Genomic DNA, 23730 nt, shown 5'->3' on the forward strand with positions numbered 1-23730 from the left:
GCTAATATACAGCAGTATAAATGTTCTGCTATGGGCATCCTTCAATCTTTACAGTTAAAGATGTTCAAATGTACTACAGACTACATATAAGTAATCTCTCAGGCAAGAGTAGGGAAATGCACTCCTATATCTAAGGTACATAACCCCTAGGAACCTTCTCTTTTGATAAATGAGTATTTGAGTACTGCTTGCAAAGTTGGTTTTATAGTCTTTTCAGGAGTGATTGATAGAAACCTGTCTTAGATCAGTGCCCTGGCTGTTAGAGTGCTCCCCTGAGAATGGGAGGAGATTTCAGTTCCTTCATCTGGGTAGGTATTTGACTCCAAATTTACCAAATTGTTAATAAATGTTCCAACCACAACCTGGAGAAAGTGAAGCACCCCCATCAGTTCTTGCTTGGTTTATAAAATCCAACCTACCGTTTCTTTTGTTTTTCTTAAAAATACCTGAAAACAAAATGTTTTCTAAAAAGTGGATTTCTTCCCTATGACAGAAAACAAGAGCATTTTGTTTATGTTTTTTGGTTCAGCCACAGAATTATATGTTAAAAAAAAAAAAAAAAAAGATTTGCCAAGCAAAATATGCATATCAGGAATTAAATGCCAGCTTGCGAGTTTATGTCTTGTACTGGCCCTGTGTTTAGAAAACAGTTTTAACTTAATTTGTTGTCTTACAAGTACTGTATATGCCTTTCACTTCCTACCTCTACCCAATCTTACTGTGAATTGTGACTTGAAACACTGAGAAATCAGCACCAGGAGCAGTTAGAGAAGCTTACGCTCCCTTTCATCATGTCCCAGAGGCAAAGCTGGAGCCTCATCCAAATTTATTCCATGACCCTAAGCAAAGTGCTCATACCAGACCTTGAAAGCTGCTGAGGTCTTCCTCAGGCGTCCTGCTGCTGAAAATCCTGGTGAGTCCTGAGATGGCAGTATGATTTCTTGAAGAGATGCTTAATACTCTTGCAGGAATCTGCCAGTGGTGTCTGGTGTCTCCTCTAGGAGTCAGGGACTTCACTGCTCCTGAGCTCTGGTTATGCATTGGGAAGTCAATAAAAAAAAAGGTGTTTGCAAAAGATGTGGGTTTTTTTAGCTGAACAATGCTCTATGGCTGTCGAAGGTGTTGATTTTACGTATTCAGCACTGCACATCTGTTCCATTATGATATTTTCAGAAAGGAGACCGTAACTGCAATAGCTCCTCTTGCCTTTTTTGTTTCAGTTCCGCCTTTTATTCAGCCTTTTGAGTTCCCGCGGTTCTCCATCGGGCAGCGGGTCTTCATTCCCTGTGTGGTGGTCTCCGGGGATTTGCCCATCACAATCACCTGGCAGAAGGACGGCAGGCCGATCCCAGCCAGCCTCGGGGTGACGATTGACAACATTGACTTCACCAGCTCCTTAAGGATTTCTAATCTTTCGCTGATGCACAACGGGAATTATACCTGTATAGCTAGAAATGATGCAGCAGCTGTGGAGCACCAAAGCCAATTAATCGTGAGAGGTAAGTAGATGTAATTAGTTTGAAGGGCACCAATTAAGCAGAATTCATCAGTATTTTGTAATGACATCTGTTTGATGGGAAGTATGAAAAAGGAAAATATGGTAATCCCTCTCCTCATAACAGAGAGCACACAGAGCAATGAAGCACAAAAACTAATATGACTTTTTCTATCTAAAAGTCTCGAAAGTAATCAACAACACTGGAGTGCATAGGGTGGATGGGGGAGCCACAGGATTGACTTCCTGGAAAATTTGTGAAGCACAAGCCCATTCATTGGGATCAAGTCTTTGAAATGGTATCAAATTCCTCTCTGTTATTGTTTTAATCTAATTATCCCCAAATTTTATTTAGATCAGCCTCTCATATAACATTATATCGTAGAAAAGCAAAGCATTGATGTTGGCTTCACGGGGAAAAGCCTCTCCCCCGTTACCATGTTTTTGTTCTTTTTCTTATTTGTGTTTGTTACACGATTAGCACAATTTATTATTATGATTTAGTATGCTGACTTGAAAATATTTTGCCTTGAAATAAAGGTGAGTGTAGTTTCAATTAGGAAATATTTTATGTGGAAAAGTCCTTTTAGAGAGATACCTTGCCTTCAATAGCTTTTGCCTTTCAATTCACACCTTAGCCAAGTTCCCTAGAGATTATGCCTTGTGATACATTTTCAAACTTACTGTGCACAACTTCAGCAAAACAAAATTGCTTCCTTTTCTTTCTTAAAGTTTTTCAAAGTGTTTTAAATTTTCATTTTTAAAAAATAAGACAGTTATACTCTTCCCTCTCCACCATCTCCCTCTTACTATCAAGCCATTAGACTCCTCAGAGAAAGAGGGCACATACTGTACTACTGCAAGTGACCTTCGTTATTTCTGCCCATTGAGGACCACTACATCTTATATCCCCTTCCATAAGTTTACCAAGACAAATCCTAAAACTACTCAGGGTTTTTTGCCACGTTTTCCAGGCTTTTTTTATCCCTCAAAAACTCATTTGAAACAAAACTCGCAGAACAGCTTTTTAGCTTTTAAGTCAAATCTTTCTATTGTCCGAGGACTACCCTTAATGTTTTATTCCCTACTTTTCCACTTATAGAATGTGTATGCTTATTTTTTTAATGCTGGTATTATCAAAATTCAGTGGCAAATAGGGCCATTGCTTTTTCACTAGTTTTGATGTGAATACTACTTTAATGATTTGAAAAAAAGATCACTGCTTTTAATCTTGTACTATTCAGTACAGATGTCTATTACTTTCCCCATCTATCCAGTAATTCTTAAATTAAGTGGTTTAATTAATTACATGCATTTAATTATTCTTTTCCTAAGCTGTTCTGTTAGCTTTTAACCCTGTCCATCATTCTAACAGTAAAAGGTTTTCCTCACCTTCTCTTTTCCCGGGGAAGGGCAAGTTGACAATCTCCCATCACAACAGAGAGTCCACTGGTTATGTCTGCCCTACGCAGAAACGCTGCGTCCAGTAACAGCTGAGGTCGTACCTGATTTGCAGTCATACTCAGTGCTCAAAGTGAAGGGAATGAATCACTTCAGCAACTCTGTGCAAGTTCCTATAGATGTTTCATCAAAACAGGGGTGATCTTCCAAAGAAAAAGAAGAAAAAAAAGAAGTCGACATAGATAGTACTACTGAAAACTAGCTCTCTGCAAACACTGTCTGTCCTTTTTTCAGCGCGGAGGTCCATGAGGCTATAACAGTTCAAGTGAGCCCACGTGTAGGGATTTCTGCTCTGTACCCCACTGATCGGGGTGAGCCCTGCCTTCCCCAGACGACATCCCTGCCTTGCCTGGACTGCAGGGTCCCTGCCTCCTGCTGTCGGTGGGCAATTTCTCTTCTGGCAAGACCTTGTCTGGCCACGCCTGCCTGTTGCTGCCTTGTGTGACATTAATTTGTTTTCCCTCCTTGTCTAGGGGAGGAATCGTGAAGAGCCTGCTCTCGCACCCCTGTCACACCGCTGACACCAACACCTCTATTTTCCCCTTGTGTGTTGCTGCTCTAATTGCACCTCCTGATGAGGGCTCTGCCCCAGCAGTGAGAAGACAGCTGTTGGGTGCGTGTACCTGGAGGGCATCCCTACAAACCCATGGGCACGATAGAGGGTAGCTTTTCAAGCTGTTTTACTCAGCAGCTTGGAGCCTCTGGAGTCGTAGTCCTGCAACTTTTTAGGAGGTTATGAGGGCTACTTCATTCTTCCCCTCTTGCTTATCTTTCTGGCCAGCTAGTGCTCTGCAGCAGCCTCCTTTAAGCCTCTCTCCTCTCCTCTCTCTCTATGTCAATTTAAATGGTAATGTCTTAATCAGTTTTGCATATGCATCTGGGATAATAGTTCTCACTCAGAGGGAAAGGGGAAAATATAATATGATGTTTGACCTGAATTTTCTGCTGAAACCCTGGACTGACCTCTTTTCCTTATACTGAACTGCTTCAGCTGTCTCATTCCACATAGGTCAGAAGACAGACAGCCGTCAGAGGGTCGCTGTTGGTCACCACTCGTGTGCATCCAACCTGACCTATACACATTTAAGTAAAGACTTGATTTCCTCTTGTCTGTTTCTTCTTCAGGCTTTTTGATCCCTCCTCATCTTTTTGTTCATAGGTGCCATATAACTGAAACATAATATTTTTCTAAATCAACTAAGTGGTATTTCTCCAAATAAAAGGAGATGAAATGGTGCTTAAACTCCTCTTGTTTCTAATCCACATTGTGTGATGGTTTCTCAGCAGCGTGCTTTAAACTTAAATGTTGGCTTTTTTAAATGTCAGGTAATGTGTTCTGGGAATATCTTATTTCTGTGAAGTGTGTGTATTTTGATGTGAGAGCAGGCAGTGAACGGGAGAGGAAAGTAAAGGGAAACATGACTGTTCCCCATGAAGTTCCTTTTTCCTTATCTGTCCTTGTATTAATTTTAAAAGTAGACTTAAAAACAATAAAGGCTATCATGTTTCCAAAGTAAGTGGGAGTCCGTATCATTTTACAGTACATGGGTAGACTTAGAAGTAGAATTTAAATCCAGTCCATTCCTAAGACAAATGAAGAAACACAGGCCAGCTGCTTGTTGCTACGTTTTAACTACAGGTGAGTACACAAAATTCTGCAGAATTCATACAGCCACATAAATTATTTGGCTTTACAATTTAAGACTTTTTTCCTCAATATTTTCTGTCAGATCATGTGTATCTACTATCTTTTAGCATTCATATTTTTCTGTTATTTTAAGTCTGCTTGATAGATTTTCTATATTCTTCCTGCAAATATTATTTTTCATATCTAAGCTGCACTGTCATTTTACCAGGAGTATTAAATGGCAAAGAAAAACAAGCACTGGGCTTTTAAAATCCGTGGGTACCTTGTGGTGAGTCTTCACTGCTCTTCCTGTTATTTTGTGGTCTATAAAAGCAACCAAACGGCAATAAGGAACCCTAAAAGTACCTGCCTAGCAAGGCTGGATTTTCTCTGCCTTAAATATCAGAGTAAGATGACCAGCTTCCACAGAGTTTCCTCTCAGAGCATCACATAGGAGATGGAAGATGCTTGCTGAGAGAAAGAAAGTGAGGGGAGAAAGCTTTTGAGCAGCCTTGCAACCCTGGGTGAGATTTGAGGGCAATCTCAGGTCTCTCTGCCACGGGTTTCTTGGTGAGGACCTGGAAACGAGACAGTCACGTGCTCTGGACATAGACCTGTTAGTACCAATTTCAGACAAATTGGAAGAGGGGAAAATTCCTCCAGTGGAGCTGAAAGCCTAAAAACTTAATGAAAAGAGGTGATTAGAAACATCTTTACTGAGTGTAATATTAGACAACACCAGGGACTCTACTCAGGAGAACCCTCTGCAAACACAAGAAATGCTCCAACTGGAGTCTGTACTCAAACACAAGATGCAAATCCACAGAAAAAAGCACAGAAAAGCAGGCTTGATGAGTCCTAGTGTTTGCAGAATATAATTTAAAAACTCATAATCAGCCACTGGGAGAAGCCCACCATCTTCACTGCATCTAGGCGCTGCAGGTAGGCAGTCCAGGTGACTTTCTTTCTCAAAATCTTGTGCTCTGCCAGATCCTGGTCTGCAGTTCCTCTGTAAATGCATCAAACATTTGCAAGCTAGAAAGGTTTCTCAAAAACTCATAAATCATTATTATTTTGGTTATTTTATTTCTTGTCACACTCCTGGTTTGCTAGATTAAGAAAAAGGAAAGAACAGGATTGTGTCATGAAAGCCATCCATAGAAATTAGGAAGATATCTTCTCTGTCAACTACTTATATCATCATGCAGAATTAATTAAGGTTTTACTAATTAGGGCTGTCTTCTAAAGAATGATTAAAAACCTATATGCACTTTATCATGTGTTATTCACTTCTGTAGGGTTTCGTAAAATGGGAATGAAGTAATTATGTAACAAAAAGCAGTGAAAAAGATTTTAATTGGTAACCAAAAAGAAAAAGCTGATAAATGTATTATGAGTTCAAAATTTTTCAGATACTGACAGAAAAGAGAATTCAAAGATAGTAGTGGATGCATAAATCGTGATTTTAAAATTCCTGCTAGTGAACACATCATATGTTAAAATTGAGATAAGGTCTTTAAATACCTAATAACCCCCCTTAATGCATTTAGTGCATTAAGTGTAATTGTGTTTTCATTTTGCACTTACCAGGAATGTCGAATATCATTAGATAGTTAGGCACCCAATGAGGAGTCCCTGAGCCTTGAATCTTCCAGATAGTAAGTGGTTATCCGTCTGCTTCCTGGTGTTTGGTGGTGGTGCTGGTGTGATACAGCAAACACAGTTTGTGATAGAAAAGCAGGTGGAAAAGATTTATGGTTGCAGCTGGTGTCAAAACTAATTTAGTTTCTTTGCTGGTGTTTACACTTCAGCTTTCAAGATTATTCTTGAATGATCCACTTCCTATTTAATGTTCTCATTAGACAAACCTGATCAACACAAACCACTAGGCACTGTCTCATTTTGCAAAAGTACATCTTTTTCCCTTGAACTGCATAGCAAATGGTTTCACTAAACCAGCTAAATCGACCCCGTAGGTCCAATGACCAAATTTAATAACTGTTCATCTTTGTTAAAGTACAGTGTTTAATGATCTCATTCATTAATACATCAATGGTTGCTTTGGCTGATTAAATTTCTTCCATCATTTTGACAGTATGATCTAAATGTAAAGTACAAATATTCCATGTGAAAATGAAACATTGTATTCTGGGCCAATGTCATAGATTATTTCTTAACTCACTTAGAAGCCCACCAGAGGAGCTCGTGTTAGGAGCCTTCAGAATTGCTCTCCAGTGTGATGTACTAATCGCAGTACTTGGGAGCCAGAAGCACTTACACAGATTTGAAGTCCAGGAAGGAGTGTGTGACTTTGTCATCTGGTCCCCGGCATAAAACACAGTCAGAAAGGATTCTTGGATTTACACAAAGCAAAATTAAATTGGGGAATGTTAGCACGTACTCGTAAATTGATTTTAGTTAGTGGCTTGTAAAGTTCATCATTGTGAGCAACGATGACACTGGTAAACAGTATCTTCTTAGGCTACCAACTCGTATTTTATCATCTTATCAAAATTATTTCACAGGAGGAGGTAATAAAAGCATTTTCCTTCCCTTAAAACGGCACTATGACATTCATGTTATCTTCAACATCCTATTCTGATTGCTCTCATCCTTTGTTTTTCCTTTGTGAGAGCCTGAGACTGCTAGTCATAATATTGACTGAAAACACCTTTTTTAGGTCCTTTGCGTTCAGCCATTCAATAGTTTGCGTCTGTCAACTTATTGCTCATACACTAAACAATTCAACAGCTCATTTCTCATCACGGATCCGTGGGATGAATTAAATGAGAGAGCCTAACAGAAACTCACTGTTAAAGCAATTTCAAATGCCCTCCTTTATGGGCTCAAGGGACTGTGCTGCTGAAACAAGGGTGGTAATAAAAGTAGAACTGCTCAGTCATATTCGTGAGCTATTTCAGAGTGTTTCACTTCTAACGGGGCAGAGGGGGCCCACGCCTTTACAACTAAAGAGAGAGGAGGAGAACTAATTGCTTTCTTTTCTCCATTAACTCTACTTAAGCATATCAGACAAATTAACTTTGTTAAATTCTTACTAAGCAAATTTTCTTTAAGAGCTAATGAATTTCTGAAAGATAACAAAAAAGTGAATGTAGCTTTATAATCTAAAGCTAAATATCAAAATCCAAATCAAATAGTTAAATGCATTGTCTTCCAAAGTGTGATAGCACATAGCATTGAAGTGGTTATTTGTTTAAAGTAAAATTGAGAAGCAAACTATCAGTGACGGATTAAAATGTGGAGGTCTCCTCTGTTTACTTTTTAATCATTTCTAGAGGAAGAAAAATCCTGTGGTTTTACCTAGACAGCAATACAGAATCAATTGAAAAGTCATTGAATGAATAATTTTGTTTTGCTGTAGCATTTTTTCTGATTTTTACTGGCAATCATGAGACTAAGCGTCAAGGATTCAAGTCTTCAAAATCACAGCAGCAGCTGGCACTTTTATAAGTAGTCCTAAAGGAAGGCCAAAGCTTTAGTGATTATTGAAATTGTTTCTGTTACTGGATGTGGGCAGAGTTTTTGCCAAGTTTGAAACACACTTTGTTTATGGAGCAGTACAAGGAAACCATATGATTGCTAAACATACACCTAGTTCTGGAGCTTATATGGCAAAATTTTATTTCCACAGGTATCACTCTGCACGGAAAGTAATGATTAAAAATGAGAATAACAAGAACAGCTGAGCAAAACCTCATGTTTCATATATACTCAAAATACAGTGAAATCAATATGAGAAAAAACCCTGTTCAGAGCTTGTCAGCGTTAAAGGCAGAAGACATCAAGAATGTCTCCATGAGTTCATTAAAGACGTGGAAGGAAGCATTTCCACAGAAATGCTCAAACAGTATTTACACTTGGCACCTGTCCATTTTTCTCTATATATGCCCGAAGGGATTAGACAAAAATTTTATTTTAACAAATAACTTTAATGCAAATAGTATTTTAAAGGCTGATTGCCTTTATTCCGTACTAGGCAATCTTGCTTAACTTTTCCAGAACCTTCTGCATATACCTACCCATTTAATATAATAAATTATTTCCTGAAAAATCAGCATTTCTTGCCTGTGTCATCCATAGCAAATGAAGACTATAAAGAAAATGTTTTTCAAAGAGCAGGGAAATAACACAAGTTACAAAAGTTTTGTATTGTAAGAGAGATTTTAAAAGACATTATACTCCTCACATTTTTCAGTGGTAGAGGTGGCCAGTAATTATTAGTCACTCCATTGCATTTTTAATCATTCACCTGTAAGACTGATACAACTGAGGTTATTTTGTGGTTGTTTTTGGTTTTTTTTGTCGACCCTCTTTATGGATAAGCAGCTTATAATTGATCTTTCAGAAGTCGTGAATACAAATTTACTTAGTTACTGAGGTGAAACAAGCTGATGCCACCGTGCTGGGTCGTATAAAATCAAACCTATTGTGCAACTAATTGTACTTTTCATTTTCTTTGGTAAATAAGTGCTTGGGACTCCTTTTGTGTTTGGTGATAAAATGAACACAGAACGGTGAGAAAAGAGCTACTGAAGCAAACATCTTCTCTGAGCAGATAATTAGAACAGGGTAGGTGATTGCCCAAAGCTGCTGTTGCTGGGATTTCATGTTTGATGCTTACCTATCATGAATTAACATAACATAAGGTATATGTTTGTCAGTATGGCAGCTATTTGGAAAACTGAAATGTTTGACAGCAGTAAATATATCTCCTAGTACAAATGTGTCTCTTACCTTTGTTGCTGTTAGTTTGTACATCGTTAGGCAATAAACATCTTTGCATTATAGCTATAGGATGATTAGGGGACTGGAGCACCTCTCTTATGAAGAAAGGCTGAGGGATTTTGGTCTCTTCAGTCTGGAAAAAAGACGACTGAGGGGGGACCTTATCAACACTTATAAATACTCTAAAGGGTGGGTGTCAGGAGGATGGGGCCAGGCTCTTTTCAGTGGTGCCCATGGACAGGACAAGAGGTAATGGGCACAAACTTGAACATAGGAAGTTCCATCTAAACATGAGGAGGAGCTTCTTTACCCTGAGGGTGGCAGAGCACTGGCACAGGCTGCCCAGAGAGGTGGTGGAGTCTCCGTCTCTGGAGACATTCCAAACCCGCCTGGACGCGTTCCTGTGCAACCTGCTCTGGGTGACCCTGCTCTGTCAGGGGGGTTGGACTAGATGATCTCCAGAGGTCCCTTCCAACCCTATGATTCTATGATTCAATGAGGAAAAGGTCCAGTTAAAGGATTCGTTGCTTTCCAGAAGATTGTTCTCCTCTTTTGAAAAACAGTTGTATCTATGAAGGTGGAAAGAGAAAGTTGGAAGGGAGTCTGGATTATGCAGGCACAGGGAGAAAGGCTCGAGCCGTTGTGAGGAGGTTTCTCTGAAGCTGGAGAGAGTGTGTCTAGATACCTCCAACTTTTAGCACTCCTGTCCATACCAACACTGGCAGCTCAAGTTTCTCCTTAAGGAAAGCTTGGGACTCTCTGGTATAATGGGAGGTGCTATTTGCATAAATTATGAGAGCGTTAATACTGAAAAAAACTTTAAAGTCATGTATTATAACATTGGTGCTGCTGCTGTGCTTCAGCCACAGTTTTTCTGGTGTATAATTAGTACTACATTTGTGGCCATTAAGAGATGTTTCAGGCCCCAGGGCAAATAGTCACTGTACTTATGATCCCCTTCTATGTTTCCTCATGCTACAGCCCTCTCCCATACTTCCTTTCTTAATTTCTGCCACTTCTGGAGAGGCAGGTGGTGGGGTCTGATGGGAGTTTGGGTCAGAGCAAGGAGGAATGGTTGGGCCCTGTGTTCTCTCTCCGCCAGCTTTCAGACAAAGTTAGCACTGGCTGGACCCACGGCGCTGTGAACCCATGAGGTTGGGCCTGTGTCCTCGTGTGAATACACTGTGGTGGGCAGAGGAAAGCAAGGAACTATCAGGATTTCCCCTTTATTGCATTAGATCTGAGTGTGTTGCTGTACTTGATCTGAGAGGAAAAAAACCTGTCACAGACTCAATCACTTTACTACATTTTCTCTGTTGCACTGTAAGAAATGACAAAAAGAATAACATGTGCGATAAGGGCATGAATAATTTATTTTTCTCAGGTATTTACTTCTTCATGTTCTGAGACAAAGAACAGGAGGTCAACGAAAATCTGTGACCTTAACTGAGTTTAACAAACCATCAAGCACCTTTAATATTCAATAACTTTTGTGGGTCTTCCAACATTCTTCACAGTTTTTAGCCTTTCTTTCAAACTTTTGATAAACCTGCAGGTTATATTGAGACCTTGACATTTAGTATCAGGCCTTCGTGGTAAACTCTAGGTCTAGCATTGTCACAAGTTTTCTTCACTGTGTATCTGTATTTGGAACATGTAGAGCTTTTCCTTGAGATGAGCTGCTCTTATTTTATTTATGTATAAATATATAAGTACTTGCTTATGTCTGGAAGACTCACTGCAGTGGTTTTAACGCTGCTTTAGAATAATACATAGTCTAATAATAGTGCATCAATGTGCATTGATGCACATACACCCATTTCCAACAAGACTTATCCTCTTCAACTTAATGCAAGCAAATTACGTTGAACCTTTCTATGGATTTTGGAAAGAAAAGTCCTATCAGAATTTATGGTTCAAACACCGTCATTTTAATATGAAGTGATTTTATTGATATTAAAAACTGTTATTTTTTAAGGTTATTTATGCTACATAATTTAAATCATCTTTTTCTAAAGCTTGCTAGTTCACTGTTATAAAAAACAAACACAGAAAATTTCAGTTGTTCTTAGACACCTGCCAAACCTCTCCTTTTGTTAGAAATCATTTCTTTTGTTACCATGACAGTTTTATTTATCTGTTACTCCATTTTATAACCTCTCCTGAGGAGATATTTTTGTTAGCTTATTTTTGTATACTAGCAAGAACAGTGCTTTTGTTGTGCCTGGCAAGAAATACATTGAGATTGTGCACAGAAAGTAAATAATCATGTACAATCAACTTTACTATGTCACTGGATTATCAAAAAGCTAGTTTCAATTTTTGCTTCCCTCAAAATGGCCCAAAATAGCCATTTTGAGCTACCTGATTAGTTGCACAAATTCTCATGGCTCCTTTTGTTTCCTTCCACAGTGCCCCCTAGGTTTGTGGTTCAGCCCAGCGACCAGGATGGGATCTATGGAAAAGCTGTAATTCTCAACTGCTCTGCAGAGGGTTATCCTGTTCCTACCATTGTCTGGAAGTACTCAAAAGGTAGGATTCCCCTAGTGATCACTGGGGACAGATTAATTCTGGTTTAGTAACGGCTCGCTCACCTGTAAGTTGCTGGTTTAATCTCCATATTGTCGGAGGCTGGCAGGGTGCAATAAGGGAAGTATCAGTCATGTTTATACTGTTCTTCTGTCATTTCCCTAAACATGTGGTGCTGGCCGTTGTCATAGACGCAAGGCTGATCTAGGTGGGCTTTTGGTCTGCCTTAGAGGTGTCCTGGAGCTGTGAATGTGTGCCTGTGTTAGCTACGGCCTTAGCGGGCAAGTGATGAAATGGACAGCTGAGAGAAAAGAGACACTGGTTTAATCTAAACAACCTCAGAACAAGGTTCACCAGCAGCATTTGGCTGATTTCCCCCCCGCCCCGGCTTCAAAATCCATGATAACATAGCCAATCATATCTTTTCAGCAGAGAAGAAAGGTAGCATTAGCATAAGCAGTAATTCAGTATGCGCTTTACATAATGCCTTAACATTTTCTTCACGTGTAACAGAGCATTAAAACTGGTTCCACTTGACCCTCAGTAACCATAGGAAATTGACTGCTTTTTAATTAAAATGTGCTGCCGGCTAGATTGCGTCTTCTGGTCAGTTGTCTTCTGGTAGGTTGCAGCAAAAAAACCAAACTCTCCAAACTCTGTATGCAATCTAAATGAGTTAACTGTTTAAAAAGCAAAACTAGGTGCTGTTGAGAAGAAATCCTTATGTCATGTCATTTTTGGTTTTCTTAGGGTATAAGTCCAAATTATATTCAAAGAAAAGGGGCGAAGGAAGAGAAATGTTCATGTTAAAGACTATTTTTGCTTTTATTAATACATTCTGGTTTGTGGCAAGAAGGGTGCAGAGCTCCAAATGCCATTAACCTCAATGGTCTATGTGTTTTTAATTATGAATATATGTCACAAAGAAGGAATTCTGTTTTGTTGTGTTTGTGTGCTGAAGGAGGAGGCCAAGCCAAGCTAGCTGAGTTGTGATTAACTGCAGAGATAAGCAGCTCACCTTAATAAAGGAGAAAGGGATAGTGGTTTGATTTTAGTGACGTTCTACCATCAAGTGACTGTTTTTAAGTTTTTCCATTAACAGCTCTGAGATTTTTAAGTCAAAGAAAGCTTTAGTAGATACATCGTGTAGGCAAAGCCATTAAACTGCAGTTTGATTTTTTGGCCAAAATAACTCTAGGTGAAAAGGTCAGTATTTTTACAAAAGCCTATATTTTGCTAATGGATGACTGCAATTTCAATACCTAGTCTAACTAGGGTGCTGTACAGGTCTATAGGATATATGCTACATCTTCCTTTCAAGACGTACATTATACAGTTGGATTGTGAGCAGGATTTATGCCAAATTCTGAAATAATTACTGAGGTGAGGCTAGCAGGAGTAAAGCAATCAGATCATAGCTCATCTGTAGGTACCACAACAGAGTAGAAAGGGCATCTGTACACCTGCAGGTAAGTTAGCATCATTGGCTTTTCATGTCAGTGAAAAATAGAAAAAAGAGGGTTCATTTTTTTTGTACATCGGGATAGACAGTTAATGGAAACGGACTTACTCTCTCTAAAGAATAATGACAGTGATCAATACAGACACCCCATAATCATCAAGAATCTGTTGTTTCAAGTCCTTCAGACTTAAAGAGGCAACGAGCACACACTGAAACACAGGAGGCTCCATCTGAGTATAAGGAAGCACTTTTTTAATGTCTGGGCGACTGAGCAGTAGCACAAGTTGCCCATAGAGGTTGTGTAGTCTCTTTCTTGGAGGTATTTCACAAGGCATCTGGACATGGACCTGGGCAACCAGCTGTAGGTGGCCCTGCTTGAGCAGAAGGGTTGGGCCACATAACCTCCAGAGGCCCCTTCCAGCCTCAACCAGTCTGTGATTCATGAGCATGTAGTGCTCTTGCAGATTCATCCATACAGTTGTGTGTGATGAGTTGCTGTCACTGCTCAGGAAGGACTTTGGCTGTAATAGCAGGAACAGTGTGTGTGAAGAGTAAGAAGCCTTTGCAAACTGTTATGCAAAAGTTTGCCCAGTTGTAGCTATCCTCCTGTATCAGCCCTTTCCCTTCTGTGAACACCAAATTGTCCCCAGATTTTTCATGTGAAGAAATATAAGAAGTGAGCGCTTGCATCTATCTACCTGGGCAATCAACTGCAGACAGGTAGACTTAGTGAAGCATAAATGTGCCTTCCAACTAAATGTCAGGAAAAGTGGCTTGTTAAAGAAAAAAAAAATAGACAAAGGGGGAAGTGGGATATGCACATGACGAAATAAGTTGAAAAATCAACAATGAGAACTGATTTCTGTGAAAACATTATCCTTTTAACATTTCTAAGTTCACAGTATCAGCCATCAGACCTTCAGTGTAACTGTAAGTCCCCGAAGCAATCTCTTCTAGGACCAGAAGGATTTTTATTATGCATATCTGGTCTTTTTTAATATTCTAGATGTTGTATTCCTAGGTTGTTATAGCTTGCTATTTCATACTAAATCATTCCCCATAGTATTTATTCATCGTATTTCCTCTTGGGCTGACTCAGCCAACTGCATATAGTAATTAATGCTGACAGATATTAACTTCGTGTACAGAAAGTAGTATAAGAGAATTCCATTGAAGATGACTACCTTATGATTTCCCTGAAAAATCCAGTCTTCTGCTGCCAAAGTAGGTTGTAAAACCCTTTGTTACAAGAACCTTATCTTAATATACACTCAGAGAGTCCCTAACGCTGGAGAACCTGAACTTGTGTTGGACTTCTGGACAGTATGGCAAGCTGACAGTATGGCAGTATCCTGTTCCCTATTTCCTAAATCATCCAGTATCTAATTTCCAAGGAAAAGCAGCTTCTGTCTTAAAACCAAAGCAGATACAGAAATCTTTGGCTTCCTGTCTTTTTATGGACCTTCCATTTTTATATTACCGCCAGATGTGGTACCTCATGACTGATTAGTAGTCTGAGCTTTTTGTTTCTTTCTTTGTTTTTTTGGTTTTTGTTTTTTTCCCCCCAGTCCAAATAAATACCAGTTACAAACATGTCAGAACAGAGATTTTATATGTCATCAGTCAGTTGGCTGTAGGATGAAACAAGCAACACAGTCACTGTTGTGGTTTTCCAAGTTACCCAGAGTTTCATAAACAAGGTCCTAGAGGTCTCTTGAGCATGCCATGTTTACTACAACAGACGTGCCTCTTAGTCATAAGAAATTCATTTGGTGTATGCATTAAGGATGCATATTTGTATGACTGTTCAGCTGTAATTGTCAATAATTTATCAGCCTCTAAATGTACAACAAATGTGCTTTTTTACCCATGAGTGGTCTGAAAATCTCCTTCATTTTCTTTCTCCCCCTACCTGGTTCTTCCACTCCTGCTTCGTGCTCCTTTTGCCCCTTTACCTTTAACGTGGGCAAATTATTGCCACTGCTACATTCCAGAATTCTTTCTTCTTTTCATTTAATGAATTCGTTTTTGTCAAAGAACCATTCTGTTTGTTATGATGATACCAAAAGCCATTCATATTTTAATTGAATTGAGCGTCTAAGAAGAGGAAGCTATAGTTTCTGTCTTATTTTTGAAAAAAACCTGAGGTACTTTCCTTACTAACTAACCTATTTCCTTGGGGGTCCTCCTTTAGGTGCCGGAGTTCCTCAGTTCCAGCCAATTGCATTGAACGGTCGTATCCAGCTTCTCACAAATGGCTCCTTGCTGATTAAACATGTGCTGGAAGAAGACAGTGGATACTACCTCTGCAAGGTCAGCAATGATGTGGGAGCAGACGTCAGCAAGTCCATGTACCTCACTGTTAAAAGTAAGAACCAACCCACTTCTCTGTGATCCAGATATTTCCATTGAGTGAAAAAGGCTTGTCTACTGCATCCTTAGTTTGGAGGGAGGGGAGGGGGGGAGGGAGGGAAGAGGTTGGTTTTGTTGGTTTTAATTCAATGTTTTAATTCAATTCATCTGCATATGGTAACACCTGGAAGTTAGTATGCTAATAAAAAGCATTATTTAGTAGAGGGAGTAAAGGAGACTTAAAGATGAAAAGGTTTAAGATCTCATTTCAAAAATTTGTATCATGTCAATGAGCTACAGCTGAGTAACGAAGTAGAAGTACGAAAAATCTTTGGTCAAGGGTAAAAAAACAATAACAAAGGAGAAATACCCACAGCAACTGTTACAAATCTCCGAAGTTGAAGAAAACATGGATTAATAAGTCGCTTCATCAATTCTCTAGATACCATAGATAGATACGATAGGTACAATACAGTAGATACCACAAGATGCTGTAACATACTATAAGATATTATAGATACAGCCATAGTAGTTATTTTGACTTAGCCACTAGCAGATAGATTTCAGAAAATGCATCTAATTCTGTTGAATCTGGAGTGCGTACACAACGACCTCAACCTGTACTTTCTAGGCACAGGAGACAAAAGCAATCTAGTTTTCAGGTGCATGTTAGCTATAACCTCTTTAAACACAAGCATAGCTGAGAATATAGAGGAAATATTATGACAAAACAAAGCTGCAGAGCTAATAAAATTTCTCACTAGAGAAAAAAGAGACTATTGACACTTCAGCATGGCAAAAGTTCCTGGATGACCTATTAAATCAGTATTGAAGGAGGTCACCAAGTCATGCACTTTCATGTTTGTAGGATTTTTGAAGACTGAGTAAGTGCTTTGAACTTCTGAGATGTCAATTAGCTTGAAAAAGGTTTGCCCTTGAAAGTAAAAAGATTTTTTTTTTTTCCTGAAAGGAAGGAAAATCCAACTTATTCTCCATTGGAGAGCTATACTTTAGACCACTAATGTTCAGTTTTAGGGGTGTTGTTTGTTTGCTGTAATGTCAGAGAATTAATAAGTAAGTTCCTTGAAAGGAAGAGTGTCAGCTTAGTCAGATTTGCAAGCCCCAGTCCCTCAGATGTCCTCTTCACTCTGATTTACCATAGTGTCTTCGTCTTCTGAAAAATAACATGATATCCCTACCTCTCAAGCAAGTATATTAATTGCATACTTTTTTCTGTGGATGAGTAGAAGTTCCAGCTCCTGTGGTTTCCATAACTGGCCATTTTTGGGCCAATCTTCAACTGTAGTAGCAATGTACTGCTGTAATATGCTACAGAAAAACAGCTTTCCTCTGGTTGGCAGCTATGCACACTGCCTGTCTGATCAATGCATGCAGTTTCATGTGTGATAAAAGAGCATCCCTTATCAAATAGGAGCAGGAGCTTCCCTGGAGAGTCAGTTGCTGTTTGAATCTAATGAAAACCCCTCCGGCTCTGAGATAGCAGGCAAGCAGGTCTGTACACCCTCACACATCCACACTAACACACGTACTGCTCCCAGCATGGCTGTTAGAGCAAACGCTCTTAGCGTGTTGGTGCGTGCGTAGAAGACGCAGCGCTTTAGCTTTAATCAAGCATACATTAAGGACAAGCTGCTTTGGGGAGTGACTTGAGTGGAAGTGTGCCGTGGTGGGCTTCAGCTATAGCTGGATCCCCTGTTCTGGTGGCGTGATTACGGCACATAATACTTGCACCTGGTCAGGTGGAGTGACTGCAAAGTGAGGGCCTGGGCCAGCCCTTATTCTCTCTGGTACTGTATCTTGTATTTGTTGTTTTCATTTTCTCTGTGGTTGCTCTGGTTCCTGTTCCCTTTCCCCTACAAGCTTCTTTCTGGACCCTAGTCCTCAGGGATAGTTCTACTACTAGATAAAAACCTCGGGCTTCCTTCATGAAATTCACTATGTTATTAATTAATGGATCCTTATTCACAAGGTCACTCCAAATGCCACCTTTACTCAGAGGCAAAGGTGATGAGACCTGGCCTAGGCAGTTACTTCTGGGTAACAAAGTTGGTAAGTAAGAAACAGCCTTCCAGAACATAAAGAAAGATTAGCACCAAGATTGGCTTAGGTGGATTTAATCTCTGAGTGTAAAACTAGATTGCCTCTCAGAAAGAAAGACATGGCAGCAGTCCCCTTACAGCCACCTCTTCCACTTCTTAATTGTCCCTTATACCACTGATACCTCATGTATACAGATGCTAAACATTGACAGCGTCATTGTAAATTTCCCAGTACCGCCCCAACCCTTCTAGACAGGTTATTCTTCTCCTCCATGTTTGATAAAAGTTTCCACCTACTCTGTTAGTAACATTGCTGGATAATTTGTTGCCTTTCATAGATCCTGTGACAAATCTCTTAAATGAGACTGGATGCCTTACCCTTCCAGAATTTCCAGTGTCACTTGAATCTAAACAGAAAAGCTATTGACCTTTGATATCAAAAGAGGGTAGGCAATTTTTTTATTTTGGTAATTCAGGAGTGGACAGAATAAACATTGACCTAATATACTTCCATGACTACCTTTAAAATTGACTGACTTTTCCTTAGTGAAAAGCCAGCTCAAGCTATAAACCATCTTGCGTTGCTTAATGAGACTCTTAATGCTAAGAGGGAAATAGTAGTCATTCCACATACACATTTATTTAGTGCCTCAGTGTTTGTTGCATGGCACCTTAATGTCAGAGAAACTGGTCCGACTTCTTGGTTGAAGGTAGCTTGTGAGAAAGGAGTGCAAAGAAAAAAGATGAGAGGAAGAGAAAGAGGCTTCTGGAATTCTAAAAGAAATGTGAAAAGAAAGAGCTGACAGAGTTGATGCTCAATCAGGAACCACAGGGCTAGAAAGGTAACTGTGAAATCTGAGAAACTTCACCTAAGAGCTATTATCCTTCTACCTTTTTTTTCAAGAAATGTACATAAAAATCACGATCAGTGATTTTTTCTCTTCTTCTGAAGCAAAGATAAGTAGTTCTCAAATTCCTTATTCACCAAGACATACAATATTAGAAAATTATGAGAGATCTGGAATAAGGAATCTAGTGCTGTCTTGAGAAATGACTCCTGGTGCTTGGGATGAGAAGACTTCTAAAGAATTTCTATAAAGGATAATGAGCCTTTAACATGAAGGGAAGAACTAAAATTATTTAAAGGTTGCCTGGAAGTCACAAGGGAAGAGATTTCTGCTTGAAATGGACTGCCTGCCTGCCTTCATCTGAATAAACGTCACACTTCCTAATTCCACTTTAGGGGCTATATATAACAGAAGGGTATTGTGAAAAATTTCCATTCTTAAAATCAAGCTTTCGTTAAGGTATGTATGTTCCTATGTAAATAATCTGTTGGAGGCAGACATGTTAGCCCTGCCCCTTCCTAAATACATCACTTATTTTCATGTCAGTATGGAGACAAAGGTTTTAATCTGATCACCATAACATTTCCAACAAATCCTGTCTGCCAAGAAAACAGAATTGCTTCATTCATTTTCCTCTCAAATATGCTTCTTAACTATTTGCATTATGTGTTTAATACATAAACCCAAAGCCGTCAGTCAGACCCACACCTCCTTCCAGCAGGAACATCCTAATCTCAGCTAATACTTTTAATGCTAAATTTCACCACTCTAATTTTTTTTTTTTTTTAAATCTTTAAAAATTGTTAATTATGACAAGAGCTGGTGGAATAACAGAAAAAAAGGCTGTTTGGGAAAGGCAGCCTGATCACAGTGTAAAAGTGAGTCTAGTGCCCTGTTTCTGCAGCTACCTTGGGTCTTGACTGTGGTAATTCACCACCCTGTGTCTCTGCTGCCTCTGCCTCCTTTGGTGCCTCTCGTCCACATGACCTCTTCCTGGCAAGATTTATTTCTCTCCATCTTCAGACAGCTCATGGAGCAAAGAGGCCCCAATCACATAACTAGCTACTACTGCGGAAGAAATAAAAGATAATAGTCGTTATGAACACAAACAAGCCCAAAAGATGCTTATGAAGGGAGATTCTGAATCTAGTGAAGCTATTTCCTCCACTGCTAGCTAGCAGTTGTCCCACCATACGGATGAAGCACTGCAGCATTTCATTCTGAAAATGGATAGAAGTCTATGCCTGGCTCCCTCTGTGAAACTTTATCTAGGCAGGACAAAGGCACGCTCCCCATGTGGCCAGTCAAATGAGTTTGCCTTGCTGCAAAACCTGCAGTAAAGCCAGCAAGCCGTGATGGAGAACTTGCTGTGCGCTGCTCACCAGGGTGCCTCTAAATGCCTATTTTAGTCTTTAGGAATGTCATTCCTTATAAAGAATATAGGAATGTTGAAGTCTGTCCAACTGCTACTTTTCCTTCTGTATGAAAACAATAGCATTTATACATAGATGCACGACTTTGTTTAGTCCAATTTCTCATTAAAAATGCATATATCCCACAAGATATCAGTAAGGTTGGCGTTGCCTATTCTGCATTTGCAAAAAAAAATTATCCATGATATGTTGTAAAGGAAGACCAGGGAGTGTCATGATAGGATGAGGGGAATGGTTTTAAACTCAGAGCGTAGATTTAGATTAGATATTAGGAAGAAATTCTTTACTGTGAGGGCGGTGAGGCACTGGAACAGGTTGCCCAGAGAAGCTGTGGATGCCCCATCCCTGGAAGTGTTCAAGGCCAGGCTGGATGGGGCTTTGAGCAGCCTGGTCTAGTGGGAGGTGTCCCTGCCCAGGGCAGGGGGGTTGGAATTAGGTGGTCTTGAAGGTCCATTCCAACTCTAACCGTTCTATGATTCGTTCTAAGATAAAAATCATCATTTCTAATATCTTCAAAAAATACTTACAGGAAAAACCACAATCATACTATGTCAAATTCACCTGAACCCAGCTATTTTGATGTTTCGTAATCTGTCCTTGCTCCATTTTTCAGTCCCATGGTCTGTAAATAGTATTTTCTGCGGCAAAACAAAACAAAGTCCCCTGGTCTGACTGTGCACTCTGTTTTACTGTTTTCTTCTCCTAACATTCTGCCATCCTTAAACAAAAGACTTTTTCATTTATTTGCTTCTTCATACTTATTTTGCAGTTATCTCAGAGTGCATTTTTGTCCAATGGGCAAATTTGGCCAAAATTGGCAAAATTCTCTAGCTGGGTTACTTGCATAAATGGTAAGAGGAAATAAAACAAAAAATAATTTTGGTGAGCTGAAATTACTCATGTATTCCAAAGTTTACTTTCTCATGAGCTGGCGAGCTGCCCTTGCCTATCTTTGCCATTACTCTCACCACCTATTTCTTGTCAAACAAAGGGAAAAACTGTGTTAAATATGAGGATATGAGTGAAGTACAGTACAGCTCAGTTTAAATTCCAAGTCAGTGGTGATGGATTGTAATACTCTCTATCTGTTTTAATTACTTATTTTTTTTCATTAAATGCGCAGTCTAAAAGATGTTGTAAGAAAGCTACAGTAAATCTTTGAAACAGTAAAATTCTCCCTAGACAGAAGTACTTTCTCTTGCTAGTAAAACAGCCCATTTTTTTCCTAATGAGGTCCTCCCACTATGAGAAATGAACAGGGTCTGAATGCTGTTTTCTGCCTCTTCAGACCACTGGCACAGCTTTGATATAGGGACTTGCACTTTAATCACCCATCATGTGTCATTACCCCAACAGGCGGCAGCAGCCGCAAGATACAAGCTCCAATAAATTGCACTGAAAATCGCTGAAGCGATCCTTTGTTGATTTTCCTTTACAGCTATTCAATGGCAGATCAGCTGTCATAACAACACAGTGCCTGTGGCAACAGGGTGAAATTAAACGTGAAGTATGTTCAAGGTAGCTGGTAGAAAGCTGGAATATCCCTTTTCTTCTGTACATTCAAATGCTTTCTACTTCTCTCAGTTATGCCAAGCCTGTGGCAATTGGCTAAAACGAATGCTTTCTCTTGTAAGATAATTGCCAGATGTACTGCAGTACAAATACTCAAGTGCTTTTGTATGCAAATCTTTGCAATATTCTTATTTAAGGAAAAGAAGGAAGGTAGGACTTCACTCTTTTAAAAAGGTATTTTTCTAATTGGGTGCAAGGAGAAAAATAATATAGCAGCCCTTTTTATTTTCTTCAAGGCTTCAAGCAATGTTTCTAGCGGGAAGGTGAAACAGATTTCTCTCCAGCTAGCTGGCTAGCTAGCTAGAAAGTGCGCATAGGCGCTGCTGCATTTTTTCCATTTGTATCAACAGTATCGTATTTATTGTTTTTTTCAGTATAGTTGTCTCTCACAGCTTTATATTGCCCAAATAGCAACATTCACAAGGAAGCATGGGTGGGTTCATTTTCGGAAGTCTTCTTTCTATTGAACTTCTCATAGTGGATCTTTTGAATACTTTCACATCTTCACTTTTCTCAGGAAGCCCTGTAAGGGATAGGATTCAAAAGGTGCGTACTCCAGCTGCCGTTTTATTTTCTTCCTTTGCTGAATACATAAGTAATGCTTAAACACAGCCGAACTACAGATGCTTTAACTGCATGTCCTCCTTTCTCAATCGTAATACCTCTTGTGACCTGTTAAATTACTAGTTTATTCAGAGAAGGTTTTACATGGCTCCCAAAGTGCAATGAACTCTGTGTCAATGTTTGGCCAGCTGTGGTCAGTAGAGTTCTAAGCAACAGGGATCATTTCAGATCAAGAATTACAGTTCCTATGTCTTTGAACACCGATGAAACAAGACTTGAAAAGAAGGTCTGCTCTGCTCTCCTCCTCCAGTTGAGATGGTGGCGTTGCAGTGATTGATACAAGCTAGATAGATAATCCGTTCGTAATAATCTTCATCAAGGAAGTAAGCCCAAAATTTCAGTATATTGTATTTGGCACAATATTGCAAACCCTACTGTGCTAGAATATAATAAATGGTAATCCTGAAAGGCTCTTATCTGAGAGGAAATATTCTGGAAATTATTGTTACTGGTAATTTGGAAGATCATTTTCTTGAAAGAGAATTTTAAACATAACAATTCAGATTTAGGCTTGCCTTCATGTGAAATGTGAATTAATACCCTTCTGGAACACACTACGTCTCAATAACCTTTTAAGGAAAATACATGCCAGTAAGCATAGGACAATCGACAGCCAGAATTTCAGGATTATTCAGTTTTGAGTTACTCATTACTCACCTACCAGGTTTAGTTTAGTAAACATTACTCCTCCTCCTAGTTTGATAGGACAGGTGGAACATCTGATGTTCACTGTCGTCTCCAGCTGCAAAGAAGTTCAGTGCCCTTCTCCCAGCTCTGCCACCTGGGCACTGCACCGCCTCTAAGCCTCCTTTGGGAGAGCAGGCAGAGACCATCCAAGGGTGCAAGTCACTGCTTGACCCGCAGCAACTCACCAGCGGGTGAAACCGCTTTGCAAGGCACGCTCAGAGCATCGTATTCAGAACTAAGTGGTCGGAGCTGGATGTGATGGCATTTAGAGGCTGTGGTAACATCTGTTATATGAATCTGGAACTGGAAGATGGGGAGAGAAATGAGCAGACACAGTAATTACATTTGAGTATCTCAGAAATTCTCATCAGAACACATCACTTTTCTGATGTTTTCTTAAAACTATGAAGTGGTTCTAAATCTCAAAGTCAGCCGCCCGAAAGTGTGTCTTAATGCAAATACTGTTAGGACGGTATTGTGACAAGTTATTTCTTTTTTTCCTTTAATCCATGTGGTAGAGTGCACATTACATACTACAGTGTAGAGGTAGAGGAGTACACACTACAGTGACTATGCACTTACAATGCCCATAATTCTGTAGTGATGTTTACTGGTTTATCTTGAATCAAATTGATTTCAATTGCAGCACGTATATAGGTACACAGTCACATTTTTCTTGAATACTTACCTTAAGGGGTATTTAATGCTTATAGTGTATATAAATCCCTGGATTTTCATGCTTCTATTGTGTTAAGCCAAATAGTTTTCTGGAGTAACATTTTAAAACAGAGATGCTGCTATGAATGTACTAATTTCATTTGTGGGGTGGGGCCT

General features: G+C 39.5%; 1 protein-coding gene across 2 annotated transcripts in view; it reads left to right on the plus strand.

Moving 5' to 3' along the window:
• Positions 1-23730, plus strand: part of DSCAM (DS cell adhesion molecule) — a 390238-nt gene that overhangs the window by 231280 nt on the left and 135228 nt on the right. For both annotated transcript variants that reach the window (XM_054212353.1, XM_054212345.1), the window contains exons 8-10: positions 1221-1499; positions 11742-11861; positions 15515-15688. In XM_054212353.1, coding sequence (XP_054068328.1) covers positions 1221-1499; positions 11742-11861; positions 15515-15688 — 573 coding nt within the window. The remainder of the gene's footprint in view (positions 1-1220; positions 1500-11741; positions 11862-15514; positions 15689-23730) is intronic.

The sequence above is a fragment of the Rissa tridactyla genome, chromosome 1, assembly GCF_028500815.1.
Source record: "Rissa tridactyla isolate bRisTri1 chromosome 1, bRisTri1.patW.cur.20221130, whole genome shotgun sequence".
Taxonomy (NCBI): domain Eukaryota; kingdom Metazoa; phylum Chordata; class Aves; order Charadriiformes; family Laridae; genus Rissa; species Rissa tridactyla.